Source organism: Papilio xuthus, unplaced genomic scaffold (assembly GCF_000836235.2).
Source record: "Papilio xuthus unplaced genomic scaffold, Pxut_1.1 DF825946.1, whole genome shotgun sequence".
NCBI lineage: Eukaryota > Metazoa > Arthropoda > Insecta > Lepidoptera > Papilionidae > Papilio > Papilio xuthus.
In genome coordinates this window covers 15947896-15960737 of record NW_013532703.1, presented here as the reverse complement: position 1 = coordinate 15960737, position 12842 = coordinate 15947896, and the positions used below count along the sequence as shown (strand labels likewise).

Below are 12842 nucleotides of genomic sequence, written 5' to 3'. Positions count from 1 at the left end.
TGAGAATGATCAAAATTTCAGGGGGTCGGGCGTTTTTACCCTAGACCATAAACAATCTTTTATCATAAACAATAGAACATTCATAGATTAATTTTTGTATAGATTGTAAATTTAAATAATTCCAACAGCAACAAAATTAAGGCAGCTTTTTTCAAGTTAAAAACCCTATATAAAATAAAACCATATATAAACGAAGAACTAAGATCACTACTCTGTGAGTCCTTGGTACTGTCTCAACTCAATTACGGCAGCGTAATCTACGGCCCTAGACTCAATAACTCAGTTGTATGGGCTATACAAAGAGTGCAAAATGCAAGTGTTCGGTTTTGCTGCAATGTGCCAAGAAGGGAATATATCACCCCATATCTGAACAGGAAAGGCATACTAAACATGGAAGCAAGAAGAGAGCTGCATTATGCCTGTACTGTACACAAAGTTATCTGGACTAAGAATCCAGAATACTTATTTGAAAAACTTGTTTGTATAAAGGATTTCCCGCACAGAAGCCGCCATGCAACATCGAATTTGTTGAAAATACCTAAACATAAATCGGCAAGATTTCAGGGATGTTTTAAATTTACTGCAGCAAGAATCTGGAATGATCTCCCTCCCCCCCTTAGGAAGAAAATGAACATCTATAGCTTTAAACGGAAATATAAATTGGCGCTGCTGAAGCGTCAACTTGCTGCAGAAAATATAAAACTTTCCTACTGGAAACACCTTAGTCTGAAAGAGTATTTGTAATGCATAAATAAAGAAAACATCCAGTACATACATATTGTACTAGGCACATAGGTTCGTTAACACAAACACCACTCATTCCCACACGCATACATAAACCCAGACTCACATACACTCACACACTAACACACACACTTACACACTAACACACACACACACAAACACACACACGCACATACACACACATCGGAAAGCTGGTGCTTGCTAAAAGGAAAAAAAAACCTACATATAAACAAGAGTAGTAGAGGATCATTATTGGTTGAAATATATTGTTGTTACTTAACAGTTTCATTTTCTTAAATTATGTGCCTTTCAATTTTCTGTTCGAATATGTTAAACGCATTAAGTATTAAGTAATAATTTGTTATAATAGTTTCTGATTTTTAACTATATGAATAGTGTACAGCGACCATCTACTATCTATTCCCCCTTTTCCATCTTGGGGGGGGGGGTGGCTGAAAACCAGCTCGACACTGGAATCTGACCTGTGTTGGCAAAGCTGAGCCACCCCCTTTTGCCAGCACTATCTCTGTATAACAGTGTGTTGTATAATTTTGTTCAGTTTTTTTTTATGGCAATAAAGTTTTTTATTTTATTACCTTTTTACCTATTTAGTATTTGTTCGGTTAATATTATTATAAAAATGATCCTCGATAGTTCTTCTTCTTCTTCTTTTAATTACTAGTGGACCCCAAAGAGTACCCCATCGTTTAATTTCTCGATCGATATTTTATATACATCGATATTTTATAGGCGTCAGTTGTCAAACTATTCTACATATTTTAAATAGACACACTGACATACATACTTTTTTGATCCCTATTTAATTTATGAAATGGCTACATTGGTGGGCAACTAATAATTGGCAACACAACATATCGGGTCATCAAAAATGGCCGAAGTACCGATCGAGAGTGAATTCCCTGTTTGGGGATTATTACCGAAAAAAGAAACAGGGGTTGTGTCTTTTTTAAATAAATATCCCGATTATGATGGCAGGGGTACTATAATAGCTATTCTAGATTCTGGTGTGGATCCTGCTGCCGCCGGTCTTAAGGTGGATAATTCTGACTTGTCATGATTTGTTTGGTTGTTATTTTGTTGTGATTAAATTTTGATGCATTTCTTCAAACTAGGTAACGTCGACAGGTGAAATAAAGGTTATAGAAAGATTTGACTGCAGTGGATGTGGAGATGTTGATACTAGTACTATTATCAAGAAAGTTGTCGATGGCCACATTACCGGTATTACAGGAAGGAAACTTAAAGTAAGGAACAGATATCGTTGTTAATATTATTCTTAGTGCAATTTTAAGTTATATAAATACATGATAAATAATTTTTGATCGAATGTTCTTGCACAGTTATTCGCAATGTCATTCGGTCATTGACCTGATGTGCTTCACAGCTGTTCTTTGTCATATTTTTGTAACTGATAATATGGTATTCTTATAGCTAAAGGGATCATGATTTGTTAATGTTACTGTCTGTTTTTATTGGCCATTAAAACCGTTAGGGTAAAATAATATAAAAAAAACAATAGATTTACTATGGCTATGTACCAGTTACAACGTTTAAAAGTGGGATAGTCAGCAACATTAGCTACTGCACATAGGGTCAGCTCAACCGATGCAATCCCACTAAAACAAAGGTTACTGGTGTTTTCCACCTTGTGTTAGATGGGGAAAATAAACATTTACATGACCTTTGTCTTAACTTCATGTAACCTTAATCATTTCCCTTTATAACAATTTCCTTAGATTCCAGAGTCATGGAAGAATCCAACTGGGAATTGGAGAACAGGAGTATTATATCCTTTCAGTATTTACCCTACAAAGCTAAAAGAGCGGGTGCAGGAACATAGGAAGGAGCACCTCTGGGATGTGGGACATAAGAAAGCATTTGCTGAGGCAAATGCTAAACTACACGAATTTGAAACTGATGTTGGTAAGTTTTTTGAGAACATTTTAAATTTTTATTAAAATACAATTTCTTAATTATTATTTTACTTATATTTTGTTGATTTTTCTTTACCAGCTGCCAAAAATCCTAATTTAAGTGCTGATGAGAAACTTCTCAAAGAAGAGTTGGAGGCACGAGTAGAAGTGTTGCAAGCGGCAGAAAAGAAATACACAGATGTCGGCCCCACATATGACTGTGTATTATTTCATGATGGTGAAATTTGGAGGTAACATTTTTCTATCTGAAAACTTGAGTTTTCATGAGATTTCTTATCATTTTAGTTTCTAAATACGGAAAATCTTTTAGACTTTTAAATAAGTTTTATTGCATCTGTTTTACCCAATCTTCTTCCCAAAAGTTTTTTTTGGTGTTGATACAGGGCATGTATCGACACAACTGAGAGTGGGGAGCTGTCGGAGGGTTTGTTGCTGGGGGAGTACAGCGTGACGCACGAGCACGCACATCTCACTTCCCTCGACGAGATGACGGTCAGCATCAATGTGCACGATGATGGTGACGTGTTGGAGGTGGTCGGAATGTGCTGTGAGTTTCAATCAACATTTCATTTCATACATTCATGAAGCAATTCGAGTATGTAAATAATGTTCTTATTGTTAGGCTAAACAAAAATGTGAGAGTGTTTTCGCTTATGTATAAAATGGTGCAATACAGAAGTACTAGTTACTGATGTGCACTTAATGAACTGACGTTACTCCAGCAACGCACGGCACGCACGTGGCGGCGATAGCGGCGGGCTACTTCCCCGAGGAGGCGGAGCGCAACGGCGTCGCGCCCGGCGCTCAGATAGTCTCCCTCACCATCGGCGACGGCCGCCTCGGCTCCATGGAGACCGGCACCGCGCTCGTGCGCGCCTGCCTCAAGATCATGGACCTCACCGCCACAAGGAAGATCGACGTCATCAACATGAGCTATGGGGAACACGCACACTGGTCCAACTCCGGGTTAGTGCGTCTACCTCTACCTCTACCTCTACCTCATATCACCTTTCATCTATTTATTTAAAACATTGCTGTTACATCTTTAAACTCAAAGACATTTACTTAGCAATGAAGCAGTTATAAACCCTTGATATGGTAGCAAGTGGAACTTTGTAGATAAGAATGATTATGTGATTATGTAAATTAAAGTATAATTTTATACAATCCATTATCAGGATTTAAAGTTTAAAATTGAATTATTTAATAAATTAGCAATTAGGAGACACAAATAACATTGTGGGAAATAACTTATTGATATATAATAAGTATACAATATTATATTATGTAATCATTTATAAATAGTTGTAGATTCTATTCGTCTTTTGTATTAAGAGGATGTTTGAGTAAACATTTTATTAAATGCAATAACCGAAACAAGAGAGAAATGCACCAGATTTTCGTAATTATAAAAATGTTGAATAGAGTAAATGTGATGGTGTGTGGTGATGGTTGTATTGCAGTCGCGTGGGCGAGGTGATAAGTTCAGTGGTGAACCGGTACGGCGTGTCCTGGGTGGTGTCCGCCGGCAACCACGGGCCCGCGCTCTGCACTGTCGGCACGCCGCCCGACATCGCGCACCCCGTGCTCATCGGTACTCGTCCCTCCTCTATACACTCTAACCACTGCGACTACATCTCTATATACATTCCTTACAACTGTCTTGACAAACAGGTAGCGAGCGATTGCCTTCGGACCCTGAAAATTAAAATGTCGGCGACGCATGCCTGTGTACGAACTTTTATGACATTTTATTTTGTAAGTCGCTCGCCTACCTTTAGCAGAGAATATTTCCCCTTCCGATTTGTCCCCTCTTCTAAATCCACTTCCCTTCACATGTTAATAAGAAAAGGATGGGAAGGGAAAGGAGAGAAATGTGTAAAGTGTAACATGTAATGTGCAGGTGTGGGCGCGTACGTGTCGGCGGAGATGATGAGCGCGGCGTACTCGATGCGCGCGGCGGGTCCGGCGGGCGCGTTCAGCTGGAGCTCGCGCGGCCCGTGCGCGGACGGGGCGGCCGGCGTCTCGCTGTGCGCGCCCGGCGGCGCCGTCGCCTCCGTCGCCAGGTGCCGCACCGCACGCCGCACGCCGCACACCGCACACCGCACACCGCCCTCCTATATCTACTCTTTGTTCTAGGTTCACTCTGCGCAATTGCCAGCTAATGAATGGCACGTCGATGGCCGCGCCGCATGTTGCCGGTGCTGTTGGTAATTCCTAATTATTTATTATTACTACAACTAAAAAAAAGCTATAAATAGTAAGACCGCTAAAAATGGGCTCAAACTAATTATAATACTATTTATTTGTAAATTCATGATAATGCACTAACATATTGAATAAGTGATATTTTAAGTTAAGAAAAAAATAGTACTAAAAGGTTTTGTGTAGTAGCCAGCAGTGTGTGTGTATGTATGTATGCATGCAGCGGCGCTGGTGTCGGGTCTGCGTGCCCGTGCGCTGCCGCACTCGCCGTACAGCATGAAGAGGGCGCTGGAGAACTCCGCCACGCATCTCCCGCACGTGGAGCCCTGGGCGCAGGGCTGCGGACTACTTAATATCGAAAAGGTACACATATTCTACACCAAAATACAATAAGTTAATTATGTCATTTTTGACTGAATAAAGGTAAGAAATGATATCGTAATGGTTAAGCGCAAAACGAAATACACGCTGTATAAGACATGAAGTAAGACAAGACAGTAAAGCAACATCAAATGAAGGCTGTTGTTAGAAAACAATGTGTTTTGTTTCCAGGCGTTCGAAATCCTAACAAAATACCACAGCGAGGTGGAGCGCGACGTGACATTCAGCGTGCAGTGCGGCCCGCACAACGGCAAGGGCATCCTGCTGCGGCCGCGGCCTGCAGACCCGCCGCAGGACATCGGCGTCACCGTCGAGCCCCACTTCCTGCTCGACCACACCGACCTGCACAGTCAGTACCCTCTTTTATTTTATATATTATATTATATAATACCGTGACAAACGAACAAGCGCAGCCCGTACACATCCGCAATTATCTGCAATTGCGTTGCCAGCTCTAAGCGACCGAGGACAGGGACACATACGGAGGAGCAAATTTTTCCATCCAATAGTCCCTCGTCAACACCACTGCTCCTTCCCATCCTTTTGTTGTAAGAAATGTGTGAGAAGTGAAAGGGGACCAAATTTAGGCCTCCGCAAACACAAGTCTCGTTCTTAATAACTTATTTCTAAATATAACTAAGTCTTTAAAGCGGTTTTAAGAAAGTAATTCGTTATTATTATATTAGTAATGGTGGTATTTAGAGAAGTGTATGCGATGCGATGCGATGTGATGCACGTTGTCACTCGCAGGCTGCGGGGACAAGGTTAGGTCGGCAGGCGCGGGATGTGTCGCTCCCACCTGCTCGTGCGGTATGTTTATATGTTGACATCTATGTTCATTCATGTTACATAGTGAACCAGTACATACAACACGTTAAATACTTCCTTTAATATCTAACAATAGCATAGTTTGATTTATTGTGTACTAGTTTAGAAACATGGATTGATGCATTTAAGTATCTTCTAGAACATTTTATTGGATATTGTTTGGTTGATTCATTTATTTTAATAAAATAATAGTAATTATATTAATTGAAATTTAATGTTGATTTATAAATAGCAGGAATCTATGTAATGGCGGATTATTAACTTTAGGTTTAAGAGTAGGTGTTAAGTGAGCGATGTTTATGTGGTGAACAGATACAAAAAAACGTATGTAGAATGATGCGTGTTGCAGACAAGTCGGTCATTCCCAAGCAGATCGCGTTCGGCGTGCGGCTCGCGCTCGTCTGCGCGGCGCCCTGGGTCTCCACACCCGCACACCTCGACCTCATGAACGCCGCGCGCGCCCTCGCCCTGCGCCTGCGCACCTCCCACCTGCCGCCCGGACCCCACCACGCCAGGTACCCCCCACACCCCCACACCCCACCCCACACCTCACATCTGTACCTGCGAGTGTGACGTGTGACATGTGTCGTGTTGTGCGCAGCATAAACGCGTACGACGTGTCGTGCGTGGAGAAGGGGCCGGTGTTCCGCATCAACATCACGGTGCTGCAGCCGCAGCCGCTGCCGCTGGACGCGCCCGCCAGCCCGCACTTCGCCGAGCGCGACGTGCTCTTCAGACCCGCCACCATCAAGCGACACTTCGTTATACGTAACCGTTCACCTTCTGTAGCTCTCGTTCGATTGCTTGACAGATGTCAACGTTTTGCTTCAACCTTTTATTCCTTTTTAGCTCAATCTTAAGCTAACAAGGAATAAAAGCAACAAAATATACTGCACGTGTATGTGGTGTGATGTTGTCAGCGCCGGCGGATGCGACGTGGGCGGTGCTGCGGCTGAGCACGGCGGAGCGCGAGCGGTCGGGCCGCTTCCTGGTGCACACGATGCAGCTGCTGCCCCAGCGCAGCTGTCGCTCGCACGAGACGCACAAGCTGCTCAACGTCACCGCGGAGGCGCCCACCTACCTGCCCTTCCAAGTCGTGGTCGGTTACACATCCACCTGAAATAACTTCTAATGGAAATGTTTAATTTTAAAGTTCGGGGCGTTGTTGTTACCTTATTGTGGTAAAAACACAGGGCGGTGTGACGCTGGAGGTGGCGATAGCGAAGTACTGGGCGAACATCGGCGAGCTGGTGGTGGAGTACAGCGTGGAGTTCCACGGGCTGCGGCCGGACTTCGGGTCGCAGCTGTGGCTGGGCGGCGCGCAGGCCCCCGCCCCCGTGCTGCTCTCCGCGCTGCGCCTGCAGGAGGTGCAGCCCGTCGCCCAGCTCAAGCACACGGAGCCGGTGTACAGGTTAAACATTTTCATTTTGGAGTGACGTAACGCACAGTACACCCAACAGTTGCGTAATGAAGTGTTGTGTCGGTGGGTGTGTGCAGGCCGACGGAGAGCAAGCTGGCGCCGCTGACTGCGCGCGACGTCATCCCGCCCGGCCGACAGATATACCAGCTCATCAACACGTACAACTTCCACATCGCCAAGGCCACGGAGGTACTATACCCTTTCACTTGTAGCTTATTATATATTTTAAATGGGTTTTTCACACCTATTTTGATAAATGGATCGATTTTAAAGATTTTGCTTTGCTGTACTCAAACTATTTTGAAATGAAATATTGCTTAGTTTTTCTCTTAAAATAATTGTATTGAAGAAGTATTTCGTTATCTGCAGGTGTCGCCTATCGTGTCGTTGCTGTGCGACACGCTGTACGAGTCGGAGTACGAGTCGCAGATGTGGATGTTGTACAACAGCTGCAAGCAGCTGATGGCCGTCGGCGATGCCTATCCTTCCAAGGTATTATGCGTCTTATGACCCCGGTAATAAAGCATATTTTACCTGCATAAATACATACAAGAATACATACGAAACATTTTTGCGATAGTTTCTCGAGATCAGCTGACAAATAAACGTTTCGCATACATAATATATTTGGTAAACGATTTTTTTGTCAATAATAAAATGATGCCCATTACCGAGCGCTTGATGTATTACTAATTATTTCGATACGGATGTATAGAGGTTGTAAAATAAGATGTTTGCGTAGTGTAGGTGATGTATAGTGTAGGTGATGTATAGTGTAGGTGATGTATAGTGTAGGTGATGTAAGGTGATGTAAAGTACATATAGAGGTAATTATTGTTGTAGTACTCAGTGAAGCTGGAGAAGGGCGAGTACGTGCTGCGGCTGGGCGTGCGCCACGACAACCGCGCGCTGCTGGAGCGCCTGCAGGAGCTGCCCGTCGTCATCCAGCAGCGTCTGCCGCAGCCCATCACGCTCGACGTCTACTGCTCGCACTCACAGGTACCTCCCACCTCCCTCCTCCCACCTCCCTCCTCTCACCTCCCACAACAGTAACATAACAGTAACTAATCATGATGTAATTACAGGCGGTTACAGGCGGTAAGAAGTTCACAACTGCGCAGCTGCACAGCGGACACCTGCTGCCACTGTACATTGCCCCCGTGCCCACAGACAAGTGAGTCTTCTTATATTCTCTACTTAATAATAATTTAATAAGGAAGGAGTGACGCATCCCCGCTACAGTCCTTCAAATGTGCTCTCATTTGTCAGCGATTCGCCTTTATACTCGACTGACAAAATGGTTAATGTTTTCGCCCGTATGTATGTTTGTTTATATGTATGAGAGTTCTATTGTGACGACCTAGACCTAAAAAAAAATCCCTATTCCCCGGGGTGTCATAGAGAACAACAGAGCCTTAGTCAGTCGGGATTATTTTGTTAAACTAAGGTGAAATGATTCCACGATAAGTGTCTCGTTTGATCTGTAATGTGTTTGTATATATGCGTGTATGTGTGTGTGTCGCAGACTGAGCAGGTCGACGATATCGGTGGGTCAGACGCTGTCGGGCACGGTGACGTTCGCGAAGGAGGAGTCGGGTCGGCGCGTGGACGTGTACGTGGTGCGCGCCGCCCCCTGCGACCCGCCGCGCCGCACCCCCGCCCCGCACGCGCACGCGCACGCGCCTCCCCGCCGCCACGACGAGTACGCGGACGCGCACCGCGACCTCGCCGCCACCTGGCTCGCCAAGCTGGGTACGTCCACACCACTCCTCTATACCCTCATACTGCGCCTCATCTCTATCATGTCATGTCATTGTGTTATTGCAGAGGGTGACAAGCTGGAGCAGCTGTACGAGGAGATGCTGGAGAAGTACCCCGGCTACCTGGGCACGCACGTCGCGTACCTCAACAGTGTCGACTCGCCCACGGACCCCAAGAAGTAAATTCACATTTATAAACACGTGTCACTGTTTACTAATCATTTTAGTAGAAAATATTAACTCACAAATATGGAGATTTACTTTTTATCTAAACAACATTTTTCAAGCTTCAACAAATGTGTCTCCAGATTGCCTCACGCGGCGGAGGAGCCGGACGTGACGACGGCGTGGTGCGAGCAGCTCATCACCATTGCTGATAAGGTGACAACTGCACTCACTGTATCATGAAATATTTGTTATGTGATATGACTACGACAAGGTTCGTCGTCGGCAGGTGATAAAGCAGATCGATCAGGACAAGCTGCTGGCCTACCTCGGCATGAAGAACGACACGCGCGCAGACGCCACCAAGATTAAACAGTCAGTCTATATATTATTTAATTTTAAATACAAATTTATATGAAATGAAATAAATTTATAAACCTACTTATACGTGTGCCGGGTGTGAAAGAAGTGTTAATGTTTGTGTTGAGTACTGTGCCAACTCGCAGGGAGCAGGAGCGGCTGCGCGGGTGGGCGGTGGAGGCGCTGTGCCGGCGCGGCGCGGCGCTGTGCCGGCTGCACGCGCTGGCGCAGGGCGGCGCCGCAAGGGACAAGATCGACGACGCGCTGCGCAACAACCTCGCCGACCTGCTGCGTCTCGCCGACCTCACCGACACCAAGGTACACCACACCAGCTTCCCCGCATCACCGCATCGCCACCCCATTTGGTTAAGGGATATTTGCTACGAACAAATATTAATGGCTTATTTTAAACAATTTCGTTTCACTTTTATGGCTTTTTTTTAAAAGTGCGTGTCTTTCAGGTGCAGCACTACGGCGTGTGGCACTGCTTCACGATGAAGCACTGGGGGCGCGCCATCAAGCTGCTGAACAAGATCCTGGAGGAGAGGCCGTCGCGCGAGGTGGAGGAGCGTCTGGCGGGCGCGTACCGCCAGCTGGGCTGGGAGCACCTCGCGCTCTGCGTGCAGCGCGCGCTGCCCGCCAAGTACCCGCCCGCATACCGCCCCTTCTGAGTCACGCCGCACCCCCAACCCCCTACACCCCACACGCTATATTCTCTCCTTGCTGACATTTTTTTACATCATTGATGAAGTTAACTTATGTATTTAATTTATCTTAGCTTATGTTCAATCGATTTATAATTTGTAAGAACTCGCTTTTACACATTCTGTGACTTCGTCAGGCTTTTCTTGATTTACGATAAAGCCGTCTTTATTTGCTGACAGTTTCTTATTTATTTAACTGTACCCATAGATTTATATAATGTTAATACATTTTATAGTATAACACCGACCAACAGAAAAATGAACAAAAACCAGCAAAATTGTTGCCAGAGCAGATTTGAACATAACGGCAAACGGTTCACGATTGAAATTCGTCTGTATATAAACATTTCGTATGGATTACTTACATTCGACCATTTATTGCGTCAAAAGAAAATATTCATCAGTGAATTGCGATTTAAGTGTTAGAAGTTGATAATGAAATCCACAGGTCGATACTGATCAATATTTATGTAACCAAGTAGGTAGGTCAATCACATAGCTAAATACAACGGACAGAATTCAACATTATATACATCTTATACTCATTTACATATACACCGAGAAGGCTTTTTTTTCAACCGGATGTCATAAATGAAACTAAATTATGACAAGTCAGTAGCGCCTCCCGGGGGCGTCAACGTCAAAGAGTTAAGCTCCTTGTACTGTAACTGTCATGTCATTTTCTAAGTGTAAGTAGGTTTTATATATATTGTGACAATACCTACCGCGATAGTAGCGCCTCTCACGGGTTAACTCCTTCTTTGACTATACATTCTTTTAGGGAATAAAAGCAATAAACTTTCTATTAATGGAAAAACACGTGAGGTTTATCATTTAATCGTAACTTTAATGTGTAGGCATTTATTTTTATAAATATAATTGTGTTGAATTCTGTTGATTGCCTTGTCCGATTGTAAGTCGGTGCATCTGACATAGAAGCTGCAAAGTACACTCTACAATTGTTGTTTTAGTCGTCATATCTCCGAGTTTACATCCTTTGTTAACATTCAAATTGTACAATATTACTGTGACTATCAGCTGGCGTAGCACTTGTATCAAATTATATTCGCATCTCTTTCACTCTATTTGAAAGAACAGAGACAACATGCGTCAACAAGTGTCACGCCAGTGGGTATTCACGGCTAAACATAGAAGTTGCCTGTAAGAGTTTATTTTTACAATTTAAGTATATTTTCGTTAATATTTAAGTTGTATTGGCTTTGAAAGGTTGCAGCGGAGAAGAAGGAGTATGTATTAAGTCTGTTAGATTTTATAGTAATGCAGAATTTAGTCTTCATTTGAAATGAACTTTAATATGATGAATATTTTAATTCGATCTTTTTTAATTTATACCGAAATAATACTAAACACATTTCTAAGTCGATACTCTGTATTTCGTAAAGTAAATGCATTTAGAAGAGATCCAAAGCGTTTCTATAAAATCTAACTGTTTCAATATATTTTTTCAACTAGGAAAATACGACAGGGTGCTAACGTGTTCGCGGCGTGTGCTCAACAGACTAGTTAATGTTTTTTTATTTTTTTTAACGGACAATGTATTTTGAATTTTTATTTGTTAGAACGATGACCTCATTAGTGTAATTGTTTGTGCGAAGAACGAAGCTGTAGATTCAAGATAGTAGTGATGTGAGAAATGTTCTAGCGATGCTTTAGTCTATGGTACGGAGAATATGAGAATAAGTATGGGCAGGGCTTGTTTATTCTGATGTCCACTGAACGATGATACTATTCAGAAGGTATATTGTTTATCAAATTAATATTGCTCTGCGCACTGTTTTTCGTACAGTGTCAAAATTAATGTTTTTGCATTAAGAGTTATTTTATATTGTTAGACAAGGTATCAGTGGACATTGACAGATAAATAGATTGAAGAAGTGTTAGGAGTCGCGGAGAGAGTATAGAGTATCAAATGCTTACTTGAATCGCTTCGGTGAAGGTATTGCCATGTATGAAAATGAATAATGTACCCACAAGGAACAATGCTACACTCAAAATTTTAAATGTTCAAAGGTAATTGGATAAATTATAAAAAAGAACTTGTGGAAGTGGTAACCTTAAAAATTGATATGTAAAATGTTATTGAATGAAATTGAAATATACACAGATCGGCACTATTACACAAAATTTGTTGTTTTTATTTGTGTGCATAACACAATAAATCCTTCCTTATTTGAAAAGGTGCTTATTTTATTTTTGACGTTGTTATTTGCTTAGTCGAGTAATTAATATGCGGATTTTAAAATCTGTCAAGAGAAGAGGATTATATTAACCTGAGTTGTAGTTTTGTGAACAAATGTGT

General features: G+C 42.9%; 1 protein-coding gene across 1 annotated transcript; it reads left to right on the top strand.

The window, feature by feature from the left end:
• The first annotated feature begins 1600 nt into the window (after positions 1 to 1600).
• Positions 1601 to 12842, top strand: TppII (Tripeptidyl-peptidase II). Its single transcript, XM_013321186.1, has 25 exons — positions 1601 to 1798; positions 1878 to 2009; positions 2502 to 2688; positions 2779 to 2929; positions 3083 to 3246; positions 3422 to 3665; positions 4163 to 4293; positions 4603 to 4765; positions 4839 to 4909; positions 5128 to 5267; positions 5457 to 5634; positions 6463 to 6628; positions 6715 to 6881; positions 7034 to 7212; positions 7307 to 7524; positions 7611 to 7722; positions 7903 to 8025; positions 8377 to 8532; positions 8619 to 8707; positions 9059 to 9285; positions 9361 to 9472; positions 9602 to 9674; positions 9748 to 9833; positions 9965 to 10136; positions 10280 to 12842. Exons 1-25 carry the CDS (start codon positions 1634 to 1636, stop codon positions 10487 to 10489), a joined length of 3816 nt encoding a protein of 1271 aa, XP_013176640.1. The 5' UTR covers positions 1601 to 1633; the 3' UTR covers positions 10490 to 12842.

Coding starts and splice junctions, on each gene's coding strand:
- TppII (XM_013321186.1), top strand. CDS start 1,634: ATGGCCGAAGTACCGATCGAGAGTGAATTCCCTGTTTGGGGATTATTA. Junction 5,635..6,462: donor CGACCACACCGACCTGCACA/GTCAGTACCCTC, acceptor TGCGTGTTGCAG/ACAAGTCGGTCATTCCCAAG. Junction 9,675..9,747: donor TCATCACCATTGCTGATAAG/GTGACAACTGCA, acceptor CGTCGTCGGCAG/GTGATAAAGCAGATCGATCA.